This window comes from Salvelinus fontinalis, chromosome 6 (assembly GCF_029448725.1).
Source record: "Salvelinus fontinalis isolate EN_2023a chromosome 6, ASM2944872v1, whole genome shotgun sequence".
NCBI lineage: Eukaryota > Metazoa > Chordata > Actinopteri > Salmoniformes > Salmonidae > Salvelinus > Salvelinus fontinalis.
In genome coordinates, this window is record NC_074670.1 from 7,286,244 (window position 1) to 7,303,315 (window position 17,072).

At 44.4% G+C, this 17,072-nt stretch overlaps 1 protein-coding gene across 1 annotated transcript in view; it reads left to right on the forward strand.

Moving 5' to 3' along the window:
- The first annotated feature begins 289 nt into the window (after positions 1 to 289).
- The window catches only part of LOC129856898 (rap guanine nucleotide exchange factor 5-like), an 81,068-nt gene continuing 64,285 nt past the window's right edge, over positions 290 to 17,072 (forward strand). The window contains exon 1 of the mRNA XM_055924657.1: positions 290 to 811. Within this exon, the coding sequence (XP_055780632.1) occupies positions 620 to 811 (192 nt within the window). The 5' untranslated portion in view covers positions 290 to 619. The remainder of the gene's footprint in view (positions 812 to 17,072) is intronic.

Consider the following 17,072-nt stretch of genomic DNA (forward strand, 5'->3'; position numbering starts at 1 on the left):
CCAGCCCACCTCAGCCAGCATGGACAGGGGGAGGTAGAGATAGTGGAACTTCCTCTGCAGGGGCTGGTCTTGAGTGCTTTACCAGATGTTTCCTGATCCCCTCTCCCCCCCTCTCTCTCGCCCTCACTCTCTCCCTGTCTCTCCCCCTCTCTCTCTACCTCCCTCCCTCCCTCTCTTCCTTCCTTCTGTCCCTCCCCTCCCCCTCTCTTTCCCTCCCTCTCCCCCTCCCTCCCTCTCTCCCCTCCCTCCTTCCCCAGCAGTGAAATGGAAGGGAAGGAGGGAGTAGAAGTCAGTCTCTCTCCCTCTGGATCTAAGCATATAGAACATAGGCACCTGGAGTCCTTGGTGCTTCACAGCCCTCTCTATCCCTCTATTTCTGCATCTGCAGGCCAACCAGAGAGCCAGCCGGAGCTGTTGTTGATGCTTCTACAGGGATCTGCTTTGGCTTAGTGAGAGGAGGCCGTAACTCACCTGCGCTCACAGACACACACACACACAGACAAACAGCCAGACAGACACACACTCAAGGTTGCCCGGCCCATCCGCCTCACACACACCTTTGGAGTGCACTGTGAGAGAGGAGGAGAGGAGTACACCGTGCTGGTTCTACTCTATAGTAATGTCGTGGGACTGTGGCCTGAAGTACATGTTCTCTGTGTCCCCGGCGCTGCAGCCGGGGGGTGTGTGTGCCCTGCACGACAAGGAGGACCTGTCCCGTCTGGAGATGGTCCAGAGACTGGCCAAGGACGGATGCCGCTTCCTCCAGAACCACAACAACAGCAGCAAGGCCGCCCCGGAGAGGACAGCAGAGGTGAGAGACAACGTCACACTGCATTCACAGAATATTAACACTGTGACAGAGTTGGAGAAATCATCACACTCTCAAACACTGTGACAGAGTTAGTCTAGAGAAATCACCACACTCCCAAACACTGTGACAGAGTTAGTCTAGAGAAATCACCACACTCTCAAACACTGTGACAGAGTTAGTCTAGAGAAATCACCACACTCCCAAACACTGTGACAGAGTTAGTCTAGAGAAATCACCACACTCTCAAACACTGTGACAGAGTTAGTCTAGAGAAATCACCACACTCTCAAACACTGTGACAGATTTAGTCTAGAGAAATCCCCACACTCTCAAACACTGTGACAGAGTTAGTCTAGAGAAATCACCAGATACTCAAACACTACACTCTTAGAAAAAAAGGGTTCCAAAAGGGTTCCTTGCAGAGGGATAGGGTTCTACCAAGAACCGTTTTGATCAGAAGAACCCCTTTGGAAAACCAGTGTTCTTAGTAAGGCAAAGGGTTCTACCTAGAACCTTTAACATCATAAGAAACATTTTTGGAAGAAAGGGTTCTTTGGAAGGCAAGTAGGGTTTTACATAGAATCATAATGACTATTTCCCAGCTCTACTGCAGGGAGATTTTCAGATGTTTGGTTTTACTGTAATATCTGTGTTTTGCGTGTACATTTATTCATTTGGATTAACTTTATGCTACACAATGATAAATAACATATCCTTTCTGTTGGATTTATTGCACCCGTTACTGAGATGGTTGTTCCAGTTTAGATGATTGAGGTAGAATCAGTATTCAATCTTCCCTACCCTGGCAGTCATTTTGAATACAGGTTGCAGGTGATTAACAATGTTGGATATCCTAACACTGGCTGGATTCCAGTAGGAATTACATATCACTTTGCAAGCCAGCATAATGTGACTTACAGGCCTGATGTGGCCTGTAAACCAGGAGATTCCTAACACCACTGTGTTAGGATATAACTAGGCCTTCAAATAAAGGCCTTATGATATATGTTATGTATTGTCAAAAATAATAAAATTGGCTGGTGGAACCATTTATTGAGGATTCTAGGAAGAACCGTCCAAAGATAAAAGGGTTCTCTGCAGAACCCTTCATAAACGGTTCTAAGCAGAACCCTTCATAGAGGATTCTACCCAGCCCTAAGAAGGGTTCCCATATGAGGACAAACCGAAGAACCCTGTATGGTTCTATTTATCAGCTTTTTCTCTAAGAGTGTTCTGTATGACTGAACGAGGGGGAATGAAAAGTGATGTGTGTACTGTAGCAAAACTAGTTGAACAAGACACAAAAGTGTGTGTTTTATGATTGTGAGCCGTCCTGAGATGACAAATGCACATCATTCAACAAGTAATTCAGTCAGTGCATCCAGTTCATGTGACTGAAAGTAAAAGCATGTGGGGACAATATGTTTTGGAGAGTGGGTAATCCTCATCCAGAAGTTGTGACTATTGGCTTTGTTATTACTGTAATTCAACAGTGTAGGAGATGAAAGCACAATCTTAATGAAGAAATATAGTCCCATTTAATCTCACGCTAAATTGCACAAAGCATTATTTTAACAGTACAGTATCAGCTGCCTCAGAGTGGGTGCATCAATATGTCTCTAATTCAAATGATACTCTTATCTTGTATTCTAATTGTATCTATCCCAATTAGCATACTATTATCTAACACACACAGTCCCACTACATTAGATACCATGTCTGACATTCTACAAAACACAGTCCCACTACATTAGGTGTCTGACATTCTCTAACACACAGTCCCACTACATTAGATGTCTGACATTCTCTAACACACAGTCCCACTACAATAGATACATTAGATGTCTGACATTCTCTAACACACGGTCCCACTACATTAGATGTCTGACATTCTCTAACACACAGTCCCACTACATTAGATACATAAGATGTCTGACTCTGGGGCATACAGTTCCTGTGTGTGCTTGTATACGTATGTGTGTTGCATGTGTGTGTTGCATGAGTGTATGCTGTACTGTGTGTTGATTCATAATGCTTATAAGCACCACTCCCTCTAGAGCACCACTCCCTCTAGAGCACCACTCTCTCTAGATCACCTCTCCCTCTATAAGCACCACTCTCTCTAGATCACCACTCCCTCTATAAGCATCACTCTCTCTAGATCACCTCTCCCTCTATAAGCACCACTCCCTCTAGAGCACCACTCCCTCTATAAGCACCACTCTCTCTAGATCACCACTCCCTCTAGAGCACCACTCTCTCTAGAGCACCACTCCCTCTATAAGCACCACTCTCTCTAGACCACCACTCCCTCTAGAGCACCACTCTCTCTAGATCACCTCTCCCTCTATAAGCACCACTCCCTCTAGAGCACCTCTCCTGCTATAAGCACCACTCTCTCTAGAGCACCACTCCCTCTATAAGCACCACTCTCTCTAGAGCACCACTCCCTCTAGCACACCACTCCCTCTATAAGCACTACTCCCCCTATAAGCACCACTCCCTCTATAAGCACCACTCCCCCTATAAGCACCACTCCCTCTATAAGCACCACTCCCTCTATAAGCACCACTCCCTCTAGAGCACCACTCTCTCTAGATCACCTCTCCCTCTATAAGCACCACTCTCTCTAGATCACCACTCCCTCTATAAGCATCACTCTCTCTAGATCACCTCTCCCTCTATAAGCACCACTCTCTCTAGAGCACCACTCCCTCTATAAGCATCACTCTCTCTAGATCACATCTCCCTCTATAAGCACCACTCCCTCTAGATCACCTCTACCTCTATAAGCACCACTCTCTACAGCACCACTCCCTCTATAAGCACCACTCTCTCTAGAGCACCACTCCCTCTATAAGCACCACTCTCTCTAGATCACCTCTCCCTCTATAAGCACCACTCTCTCTAGATCACCTCTACCTCCATAAGCACCACTCTCTACAGCACCACTCCCTCTATAAGCACCACTCTCTCTAGATCACCACTCCCTCTATAAGCACCACTCTCTCTAGATCACCACTCCCTCTAGAGCACCACTCTCTCTAGAGCACCACTCCCTCTATAAGCACCACTCTCTCTAGATCACCACTCCCTCTAGAGCACCACTCTCTCTAGATCACCTCTCCCTCTGTAAGCACCACTCTCTCTAGATCACCTCTACCTCCATAAGCACCACTCTCTCTAGATCACCTCTCCCTCTATAAGCACCACTCTCTCTAGATCACCTCTCCCTCTATAAGCACCACTCCCTCTAGAGCACCACTCTCTCTAGAGCACCACTCCCTCTATAAGCACCACTCTCTCTAGATCACCTCTCCCTCTAGAGCACCACTCTCTCTAGATCACCTCTCCCTCTATAAGCACCACTCCCTCTAGAGCACCTCTCCTGCTATAAGCACCACTCTCTCTAGAGCACCACTCCCTCTATAAGCACCACTCTCTCTAGAGCACCACTCCCTCTAGCACACCACTCCCTCTATAAGCACTACTCCCCCTATAAGCACCACTCCCTCTATAAGCACCACTCCCCCTATAAGCACCACTCCCTCTATAAGCACCACTCCCTCTATAAGCACCACTCCCTCTAGAGCACCACTCTCTCTAGATCACCTCTCCCTCTATAAGCACCACTCTCTCTAGATCACCACTCCCTCTATAAGCATCACTCTCTCTAGATCACCTCTCCCTCTATAAGCACCACTCTCTCTAGAGCACCACTCCCTCTATAAGCATCACTCTCTCTAGATCACATCTCCCTCTATAAGCACCACTCCCTCTAGATCACCTCTACCTCTATAAGCACCACTCTCTACAGCACCACTCCCTCTATAAGCACCACTCTCTCTAGAGCACCACTCCCTCTATAAGCACCACTCTCTCTAGATCACCTCTCCCTCTATAAGCACCACTCTCTCTAGATCACCTCTACCTCCATAAGCACCACTCTCTACAGCACCACTCCCTCTATAAGCACCACTCTCTCTAGATCACCACTCCCTCTATAAGCACCACTCTCTCTAGATCACCACTCCCTCTAGAGCACCACTCTCTCTAGAGCACCACTCCCTCTATAAGCACTACTCTCTCTAGATCACCACTCCCTCTATAAGCATCACTCTCTCTAGATCACCTCTCCCTCTATAAGCACCACTCTCTCTAGATCACTTCTCCCTCTATAAGCACCACTCTCTACAGCACCACTCCCTCTATAAGCACCACTCCCTCTATAAGCACCACTCTCTCTAGATCACCTCTCCCTCTAGAGCACCACTCTCTCTAGATCACCTCTCCCTCTATAAGCACCACTCCCTCTAGAGCACCTCTCCTGCTATAAGCACCACTCTCTCTAGAGCACCACTCCCTCTATAAGCACCACTCTCTCTAGAGCACCACTCCCTCTAGCACACCACTCCCTCTATAAGCACTACTCCCCCTATAAGCACCACTCCCTCTATAAGCACCACTCCCTCTATAAGCACCACTCCCTCTAGAGCACCACTCTCTCTAGATCACCTCTACCTCTATAAGCACCACTCTCTCTAGAGCACCACTCCCTCTATAAGCATCACTCTCTCTAGATCACCTCTCCCTCTATAAGCACCACTCCCTCTAGATCACCTCTCCCTCTGTAAGCACCACTCTCTCTAGATCACCACTCCCTCTATAAGCATCACTCTCTCTAGATCACCTCTCCCTCTATAAGCACCACTCTCTCTAGAGCACCACTCCCTCTATAAGCATCACTCTCTCTAGATCACATCTCCCTCTATAAGCACCACTCCCTCTAGATCACCTCTACCTCTATAAGCACCACTCTCTACAGCACCACTCCCTCTATAAGCACCACTCTCTCTAGAGCACCACTCCCTCTATAAGCACCACTCTCTCTAGATCACCTCTCCCTCTATAAGCACCACTCTCTCTAGATCACCTCTACCTCCATAAGCACCACTCTCTACAGCACCACTCCCTCTATAAGCACCACTCTCTCTAGATCACCACTCCCTCTATAAGCACCACTCTCTCTAGATCACCACTCCCTCTAGAGCACCACTCTCTCTAGAGCACCACTCCCTCTATAAGCACCACTCTCTCTAGATCACCTCTCCCTCTAGAGCACCACTCTCTCTAGATCACCTCTACCTCTATAAGCACCACTCTCTCTAGAGCACCACTCCCTCTATAAGCACCACTCTCTCTAGATCACCTCTCCCTCTATAAGCACCACTCCCTCTAGATCACCTCTCCCTCTATAAGCACCACTCTCTCTAGATCACCTCTACCTCCATAAGCACCACTCTCTACAGCACCACTCCCTCTATAAGCACCACTCTCTCTAGATCACCACTCCCTCTATAAGCATCACTCTCTCTAGATCACCTCTCCCTCTATAAGCACCACTCCCTCTATAAGCACCACTCTCTCTAGATCACCTCTCCCTCTATAAGCACCACTCCCTCTAGATCACCACTCCCTCTATAAGCACCACTCCCTCTAGATCACCTCTACCTCTATAAGCACCACTCTCTCTAGATCACCTCTACCTCCATAAGCACCACTCTCTACAGCACCACTCCCTCTATAAGCACCACTCTCTCTAGAGCACCGCTCCCTCTATACGCACCACTCTCTCTAGAGCACCACTCTCTCTATAAGCACCACTCTCTCTAGATCACCTCTCCCTCTATAAGCACCACTCTCTCTAGATCACCTCTACCTCTATAAGCACCACTCTCTACAGCACCACTCCCTCTATAAGCACCACTCTCTCTAGAGCACCACTCCCTCTATAAGCACCACTCTCTCTAGAGCACCACTCCCTCTATAAGCACCACTCTCTACAGCACCACTCCCTCTATAAGCACCACTCTCTCTAGAGCACCACTCCCTCTATAAGCACTACTCTCTCTAGAGCACCACTCCCTCTATAAGCACCACTCTCTCTAGATCACCTCTCCCTCTATAAGCACCACTCTCTCTAGAGCACCACTCCCTCTATAAGCACCACTCTCTACAGCACCACTCCCTCTATAAGCACCACTCTCTGTAGAGCACCACTCCCTCTTGAGCACCACTCCCTCTACAAGCCCCACTCTCTCTAGAGCACCACTCCCTCTATAAGCACCACTCTCTACAGCACCACTCCCTCTATAAGCACCACTCTCTCTAGAGCACCACTTCCTCTATAAGCACCACTCTCTCTAGATCACCACTCCCCCTATAAGCACCACTCCCTCTAGAGCACCACTCCCTCTAGATCACCTCTCCCTCTATAAGCACCACTCTCTACAGCACCACTCCCTCTATAAGCACCACTCTCTCTAGATCACCTCTACCTCTATAAGCACCACTCTCTACAGCACCACTCCCTCTATAAGCACCACTCTCTCTAGAGCACCACTCCCTCTATAAGCACCACTCTCTCTAGAGCACCACTCCCTCTATAAGCACCACTCTCTCTAGAGCACCACTCCCTCTATAAGCACCACTCTCTACAGCACCACTCCCTCTATAAGCACCACTCTCTCTAGAGCACCACTCCCTCTATAAGCACCACTCTCTCTAGATCACCTCTCCCTCTATAAGCACTACTCTCTCTAGAGCACCACTCCCTCTATAAGCACCACTCTCTACAGCACCATTCCCTCTATAAGCACCACTCTCTCTAGAGCACCACTTCCTCTATAAGCACCACTCCCTCTAGATCACCTCTCCCTCTATAAGCACCACTCTCTACAGCACCACTCCCTCTATAAGCACCACTCTCTCTAGAGCACCACTCCCTCTATAAGCACCACTCTCTCTAGAACACCACTCCCTCTATAAGCACCACTCTCTACAGCACCACTCCCTCTATAAGCACCACTCTCTGTAGAGCACCACTCCCTCTATAAGCACCACTCCCTCTAGATCACCTCTCCCTCTAGAGCACCACTCCCTCTAGATCACTTCTCCCTCTATAAGCACCACTCACTCTAGAGCACCACTCCCTCTTGAGCACCACTCCCTCCACAAGCACCACTCTCTCTAGAGCACCACTCCCTCTATAAGCACCACTCTCTACAGCACCACTCCCTCTATAAGCACCACTCTCTCTAGAGCACCACTTCCTCTATAAGCACCACTCTCTCTAGATCACCTCTCCCTCTATAAGCACCACTCTCTCTAGAGCACCACTCCCTCTATAAGCCCCACACCCTCTAGAGCACCACTCCCTCTAGAGCACCACTCCCTCTAGAGCACCACTCCCTCTATAAGCACCACTCCATCTAGAGCACCACTCCCTCTAGATCACCACTCATTCTAGAGCCCCACTCCCTCTATAAGCACCACTCCCTCTAGAGCACCACTCCCTCTAGAGCACCACTCCCTCTATAAGCACCACTCCCTCTAGAGCCAACCATTCATCCAACTGATCTTAACTTGTCATCTGGTATTATTGGATGGTTCATATCCGGTAATGCCTCTGCCAGAAGGATCTCTCCAGGAACAGGGTTGGAGTTCAAACCTACAGGAGGGTATCTCTCCAGGAACAGGGTTGAAGTGAAAACCTCCAGGAGGGTATCTCTCCAGGAACAGGCTTGGAGTGAAAACCTCCAGGAGGGTCTCTCCAGGAACAGGGTTGGAGTGAAAACCTCCAGGAGGGTCTCTCCAGGAACAGGGTTGGAGTGAAAACCTCCAGGGGGGTCTCTCCAGGAACATGGTTGGAGTGAAAACCTCCAGGAAGGCATCTCCAGGAACATGGTTGGAGTGAAAACCTCCAGGAGGGCTTCTCCAGGAACAGGGTAGGAGTGGAAACCTCCAGGATGGCATCTCCAGGAACAGGGTTGGAGAACCCTGCCCTAGTGAACCAAGCCTATTGCCTGCCCACTCACTTGTTATTCTGAGAACTAGAATGATCTAGAGAGGAGCATTATTAAGTCCTACGTAACACCCTATTCAGTTACCTTGGAATACACCTACTGTAAGAGCTATATGGCAAATGATTGACAAACATTCTAGCTAGCTACTGTGACTGCCTTATTAACCTGTTAAAAACAAATGAGATGCATTTCGTTCCTAACTACCGTATACTTAGAACCACCATAACGTCAATACTGTTAACGGAATCCAATCTGTGCTTTATCAGTGTTATTGGGTGGTTAAGAGCGCTCACTCAATGTTGTGTCAAGATCCAACAGCCTATTAGAACGCTTGACAGGAGGTGGTGTCCTGATTGGCTAGCTCGGTGTAGGGTGAAGTTGCCCCTAGAAGCTGATCTTAGGAAAATGTAGCATTTTAACCACTAATGGTGAAGGTCCGGCCTGGGAGAGGGAGGCTGATCCTAGGTCTGTACCTAGAACCACCCTGGAGCGCTGAGTCCACGATGGCCTCAGTTCTTCCCTTCCTGCCTGGCCAGCTGTGTCTCTATCTGTGCAGCAGAACGGCACAGCAACAATGGCAGGAAGAGCTGACGCAAGTTCCACAGGCCCCTGGCTGGCCCCACCATGGGCTGGCCCCTCAGTCTCCCCACCATGCCAAGACATTGTGTTGGTTTCAGGGTGGATTTCAATGCTGCAGGTCCCTGACCTTTTCTCCAAAACACTGGGGATGAGTCCCAAACTGCACCTTTTTCCCTATATAGTGCACTGCGATTGACCAGAGCCCTATGGACCCTGGTCAAAGTACTGTAGGTCACTATATAGGGATCCATTTGGGACGCAGCCTGGAGCAGGGTTGGTTACTGTAGCCCTGCTTGTCATAATTCACCACAATGAACGTGACTCTACTGTACACCGTAGCAGGGCCTTAAATGCCATCTTAGATGTGATAACAACATCTCCTTGTCGTTGTGTGTTCTTTCAGTAAATGTCACCTCCTTTGTCAGTAGGGCGAACTCTTCTACGTCAAGTGGGTGTCTCAAGTAGGGCTCAAACCTATTTTTATTCTCAAGCTTTTTAATAAAGCCCACATCACAAGAAAGGAGAACATGCTTTGTTGGTGGGATCTGAGTATGACCAAGAGGCAAAGATCTGAGTTGGTTTAGAATAGATAACATTACAGGCAGGGCTTTGAAACATGAAGAGTTCCAGTTGAAAGGAAAGGAATTATGAAAAGACACTACAACACATACAGTACTAGTAGACAGTACTCTCCGTAACCCACAGTGACCTCTACCCTCATGAAAACATCCAAGCAGTGTCCTACTACACCTGGAAAGTGGTGCACTTCTTGCCCTGACAGATGTTCTGTTTACAGCGAGCTGTTGGGGAGTTGAATTACTGTATATAGGAAGGAAGTCAGTTGGACTCTCAAGAAGCAGTGTCACTTGCCATGTCATCATAGTAATGCAAAACACATCATCATGATGATGTGGCAAGTGGGGTGGCAGGGTAGCCTAGTGGTTAGAGTGTTGGGATAGTAACCGAAAGGTTGCAAGTTCAAATCCCTGAGCTGACAAGGTACAAATCTGTTGTTCTACCCCTGAGCAAGGCAGTTAACTCACTGTTCCCCAGGAGGCTGTCATTGAAAACAAGAATTTGTTCTTAACTGACTTGCCTAGTTAAATACATTTTAAAAGTGACACGTTGCTTCTTGAAAACTTTACAGCTTGACTAATTCTTTAAGGAAAATCCCACTCAAAAAGATGTTTTAATTACAGGATCTTTCTTGACTGTCGTCTGAATGCTAAAGCAACATGTTCTGAAATGGCGTTAGAAAAACCTTCCCTTCATGTAGAATAAAAAATGCATTTCATGTATTCTACACCTGTTCTAGTCTGTTACCGTTGTAGCCTTGCATTTTCAGGGCCAGCTGTGTACTTATCTCTGTGTATACTCGTATTGCTACCTCTAACGCCGTCCTAATCTACAGCACCTCCATAGAAAATGCACTTGCTGAGCATTTTTCATTCCTAGCCTACCAGGACAAATCCATTTTGAACACAGAGATAACTCTCCACAGCATAGTACATACAGTATCTTAGCACTAAAGCCAGTGTCCTACATGTTGTTGTGAATTGGTGATTTTTCAAGTCTGCCAGCCCAGCATAATGTATGGTACTGATGAGACGTGTCATCTCCACTAGGAAGCCTGTGTTGATATGGAAGGTTATTGCTGCCAGGTCGTAAATATTCCACAAGCTTATGTTTCCCAATGCTAGATAGCTCCTTTGTTTTCCTAAAGGATTCTGTAACAGTGGATCAATGTTTTGATCATCCGACACAGTCTTCTTTGTTTTCTTGTTCATTTCTTTTAATTTTTTTGTCCACTTGCAGAACAAAACAGTTTGAGATAATGTGCAGATGTCATGTCTATCTATTTTCATCACAGAGCCAATTCCTAGAGATGGACTGGAGGTTAACGGCCTAAGCAGGAATTTGAGTAACTCACTTCTGGATAGTAACCCAGTCAGACTTGCGTCACATCACTTCAGTAAAAACCACTTCCTCTACAGTCCTCTGATGTAAACTCTTCTCAGTGAGAGAGAGAATTATATGTGTGTCTGTGTTCTATCAAGACCCTGGAGGTCCTGCTGCGGACTTCATAGCGAACATGTTTGAGCTACCTCAGCCGTGGTTACACAGAGAATGCCATCACTCAGCATCCCTTCAGCCTGCACGGTGCCTCTGAACGGGAAAATAGCGTCTGGAGTGTTTCCATTTAGAAAGCTGTTACTACCCCGACTTAAAATGTTAAGTGGTATCAACTTATCAAACGTACGTTTTATCAGCTCAACTTTGACATAACTTAACATTTGTAAGCATATTTTTTTTTAAATGTGAAATAACTAAAGCAAGCCAACAGAGGGAGTTTCACTGCTCAGCCACAGTAGTGGGTTAGGAGTTCAGACAAACTGGACACGACCTATCAGGGTCTAAGTGATGGATAGCGGTTCTCCTCCACAGGGTTTATGCTAGGAAACATTCTAGTGGTACTGGAGGTCACCTGCACCACTTCTACAGGAACACTGTGTCCCAGAGAGACAGAGAGGAGAGAGAGGAGAGAGAGGAGAGAGAGGAGAGAGAGGAGAGAGAGGAGAGAGAGGAGAGAGAGAGAGAGAGAGAGAGAGAGAGAGAGAGAGAGAGAGAGAGAGAGAGAGAGAGAGAGAGAGAGACAGAGAGTGAGAAAGAGAGAGAGATAGGATTGAGAGTGAGAGGAGAGAAAGACAGAGAGGAGTGAGAGTGAGAGGAGAGAAAGACAGAGAGGAGTGAGAGAGAGAGATAGCAGAGAGAGAGGAGAGAGAGAGAGTTGCACTCTGCCTCATTAAAAGCATCCAGTCTGGTGTGGAGGCCAGTGCCGTTGTTTATAGATGGACATTTGTGATCACAGAGTAGCACAGCAGCTGCAAAGACAGGATCAATAACTGTTTGGGGGGGAGAGGTGAGACACGCCTGGCCTGATGCTTGTTGACTGGTCAGAGGCACTCTCTGATTCTACTCCCGAGTTTGGTTTACTGGTCAAGGTGCCATAGCACAAAATACAGTATCTGTCTTTAAGGTGTTTTTTTTTAGAGCAGGGGTTCTCAAACATTTTGGGGCCAGGGACCCCTTTGGGGATAGCAAATTCTTCAAGAAGCATTGCCTGATGTGAACCATGCCTCGAACAAAAGAGATCTCAGCAGAATTAAGAATTGTTGACTTGCATAAAGCTGGAAAGGGTTACAAAAGTATCTGTAAAAGCCTTGATGCTCATCAGTCCATCAGTCCACAGTAACAGTACACGTCATGCACTGCCAAGTTGTTGATTGCTGTGGATCAGTGCATAATCTGATGATGTTAAATACTGTGCAACCTATGGTTGGTTGGAAACGTACATGAGGCGACATCCCCATGTAGGTTCCAGATGAAGCCTTGTCCGAGCCAGAATGCCCCATAGGGACAGGCCTGTTTCTGTAGCGTGCAGCACCTTGATGTACAAGTAAACCCCCTGGACAGGGCACTAGTCTGTCACAGCGCCTGTCACAGGGTTCATAGAAAGCAGCTGTGTTGTTAAGCTGTCGTCATGGTGTGAAGCAGGATGCCGAGAAGCACAGCCCTCAGATTCTGGGAAACGGTTATGTTCTACAAATCCCACCTTGACTCACTGCCTGCATCCCAAATGGCACCCTATTCCCTACATAGTGCACTGCTTGTCACCAAAGCCCCTATGGGCCCTGATCAAAAGTAATGAACTATGTAGGAAATAGGGTGCCATTTGGGACAGAGACACTGTACTGTGTAAGGAAATGCTAATAACATTACCATTAATGGTCTTTTTGGATACGCATGAAAAAGTTCCTCCCTGTAAGATCTCCATCAGAGACGGCACCCTTTTCCCTGTAGAGTGCACTCCCTTTGACCAGGGGGGATAGGCTGTTTGGGAGGCAGTCCAAATCTGATTGTGTGATTTTTGTGCTGCCTGTGTTGGGGAAAGTGCTCTGCTCATTGATGGACAGCTTTTTACTTGTGTGGATGTGCATTAGTTTGTGCATGTGTGTGTGTGTGTGTGTGTGTGTGTGTGGCCATGCGTTGTGATCAGTTGAAGTGTGTCAGGAAGTGGTGCTGTGCTGAAGGTCCCTGGATGCCTCAGTGCAATAGTCAATTAGAGCAGAAAACTGCAGCCACTTCCAGCCTGTCTGTCTGCCTAATGGCATGCAGAGGCTTGTGTTGACTGGTGTGTGTGTGTGTGTGTGTGTGTGTGTGTGTGTGTGTGTGTGTGTGTGTGTGTGTGTGTGTGTGTGTGTGTGTGTGTGTGTGTGTGTGTGTGTGTGTGTGTGTGGCATGCAGTAGACTCCTCATTATGACACACTAAATAGTCCAGTCCAGACCCAGCAGTGTCAATCATTCAACGGGCATCAATTACACCAGCAACAGACATGATTAGAATGTGCATGGCTACTGTACTCTACCATATATTAATCTACTGTACTCTACCATTTATTAATCTACTGTACTCTACCACCTATTAATCTAATGTACTCTACCATCTATTAAACTACTGTACTCTACCATATATTAATCTACTGTACTCTACCATCTATTAATCTACTGTACTCTACTATCTATTGATCTACTGTACTCTACCACCTATTCATCTACTGTATTCTACCACCAATTCATCTACTGTAATCTATTATCTATTAATATACTGTATTCTACCACCTATTCATCTACTGTACTCTACAATCTATTAATCTACTGTGATCTACTATCTATTAATATACTGTATTCTACCACCTATTAATCTACTGTAATCTACTATCTATTAATATACTGTATTCTACCACCTATTCATCTACTGTACTCTACCATCTATTAATCTACTGTACTCTACCATTTATTAATCTACCGTACTCCACCACCGATTAATCTACTGTACTCTACCACATATTAATCTACTGTACTCTACCACCTATTCCTCTACTGTATTCTACCACATATTAATCTACTGTACTCTACCATCTATTAAACTACTGTACTCTACCACATATTAATCTACTGTAATCTACCACATATTAATCTACTGTACTCTACCACCTATTAATCTACTGTACTCTACCATATATTAATCTATTGTGCTCTTCTACGTATTAATCTACTGTACACTACCATCTAGTAATCTACTGTACTCTACCATCTATTAAACTACTGTACTCTACCATATATTAATCTACTGTACTCTACTATCTATTAATCTACTGTACTCTACCACCTATTAATCTACTGTATTCTACCACATATTAATCTACTGTACTCTACCATCTTTAAACTACTGTACTCTACCATCTATTAATCTACTGTAATCTACAACATATTAATCTACTGTACTCTACCATCTATTAAACTACTGTACTCTACCACCTATTCATCTACTGTATTCTACCACCTATTCATCTACTGTAATCTACTATCTATTAATATACTGTATTCTACCACCTATTCATCTACTGTACTCTCCATTTATTCATCTACTGTACACTGCCATCTATTAATCTACTGTACTCTACCACCTATTTATCTACTGTACTCTACCATCCATTAATCTATTGTGCTCTTCTACGTATTAATCTACTGTACACTACCATCTATTAATCTACTGTACTCTACCACCTATTTATCTACTGTACTCTACCATCCATTAATCTATTGTGCTCTTCTACGTATTAATCTACTGTACTCTACCATCTATTAATCTACTGTACTCTACCACCTATTAATCTACTGTACTCTACCACCTATTAATCTACTGTATTCTACCACCTATTAATCTACTGTACTCTACCACCTATTAATCTACTGTACTCTACCATCTATTAATCTACTGTACTCTACCACCTATTAATCTACTGTATTCTACCACCTATTAATCTACTGTACTCTACCACCTATTAATCTACTGTACTCTACCACCTATTAATCTACTGTATTCTACCACCTATTAATCTACTGTACTCTACCACCTATTAATCTACTGTACTCTACTATCTATTAATCTACTGTACTCTACCACCTATTAATCTACTGTATTCTACCACATATTAATCTACTGTACTCTACCATCTTTAAACTACTGTACTCTACCATCTATTAATCTACTGTAATCTACAACATATTAATCTACTGTACTCTACCATCTATTAAACTACTGTACTCTACCACCTATTCATCTACTGTATTCTACCACCTATTCATCTACTGTAATCTACTATCTATTAATATACTGTATTCTACCACCTATTCATCTACTGTACTCTCCATTTATTCATCTACTGTACACTGCCATCTATTAATCTACTGTACTCTACCACCTATTTATCTACTGTACTCTACCATCCATTAATCTATTGTGCTCTTCTACGTATTAATCTACTGTACACTACCATCTATTAATCTACTGTACTCTACCACCTATTTATCTACTGTACTCTACCATCCATTAATCTATTGTGCTCTTCTACGTATTAATCTACTGTACTCTACCATCTATTAATCTACTGTACTCTACCACCTATTAATCTACTGTACTCTACCACCTATTAATCTACTGTATTCTACCACCTATTAATCTACTGTACTCTACCACCTATTAATCTACTGTACTCTACCATCTATTAATCTACTGTACTCTACCACCTATTAATCTACTGTATTCTACCACCTATTAATCTACTGTACTCTACTATCTATTAATCTACTGTACTCTACCACCTATTAATCTACTGTACTCTACTATCTATTAATCTACTGTACTCTACTATCTATTAATCTACTGTACTCTACTATCTATTAATCTACTGTACTCTACTATCTATTAATCTACTGTACTCTACTATCTATTAATCTACTGTACTCTACCACCTATTAATCTACTGTACTCTAATATCTATTAATCTACTGTACTCTACCACCTATTAATCTACTGTATTCTACCACCTATTAATCTACTGTACTCTACCACCTATTAATCTACTGTATTCTACCATCTATTAATCTACTGTATTCTACCACCTATTAATCTACTGAACTCTACCATCTATTAATCTACTGAACTCTACCATCTATTAATCTACTGTATTCTACCACCTATTAATCTACTGAACTCTACTATCTATTAATCTACTGTACTATAGAACCTATTAATTTACTGTATTCTACCATCTATTAATCTACTGTACTCTACCATATATTAATCTACTGTACTCTACCATCTATTAATCTACTGTACTCTACCATATATTAATCTGCTGTACTCTATCTATTAATCTATTGTACTATTCTACATATTCATCTACTGTATTCTACCACCTATTCATCTACTGTACTCTGCTATCTATTAATCTATTGTACCCTTCTACGTATTAATCTACTGTATTCTACCACCTATTAATCTACTGTACTATAGAACCTATTCATCCACTGTACTCTACTATCTATTAATCTATTGTACTCTTCTACGTATTAATCTACTGTACTATAGAACCTATTAATCTACTGTACTCTACTATCTATTAATCTACTGTACTCTACCACCTATTAATCTACTGTACTATAGAACCTATTAATCTACTGTATTCTAACACCTATTAATCTACTGTATTCTACCATCTATTAATCTACTGTACTATAGAACCTATTAATCTACTGAACTCTACCATCTATTAATCTACTGTACTATAGAACCTATTAATCTACTGTATTCTACCATCTATTAATCTACTGTACTCTACCACCTATTAATCTACTGTACTATAGAACCTATTAATCTACTGTACTCTACTATCTATTAATCTACTGTACTC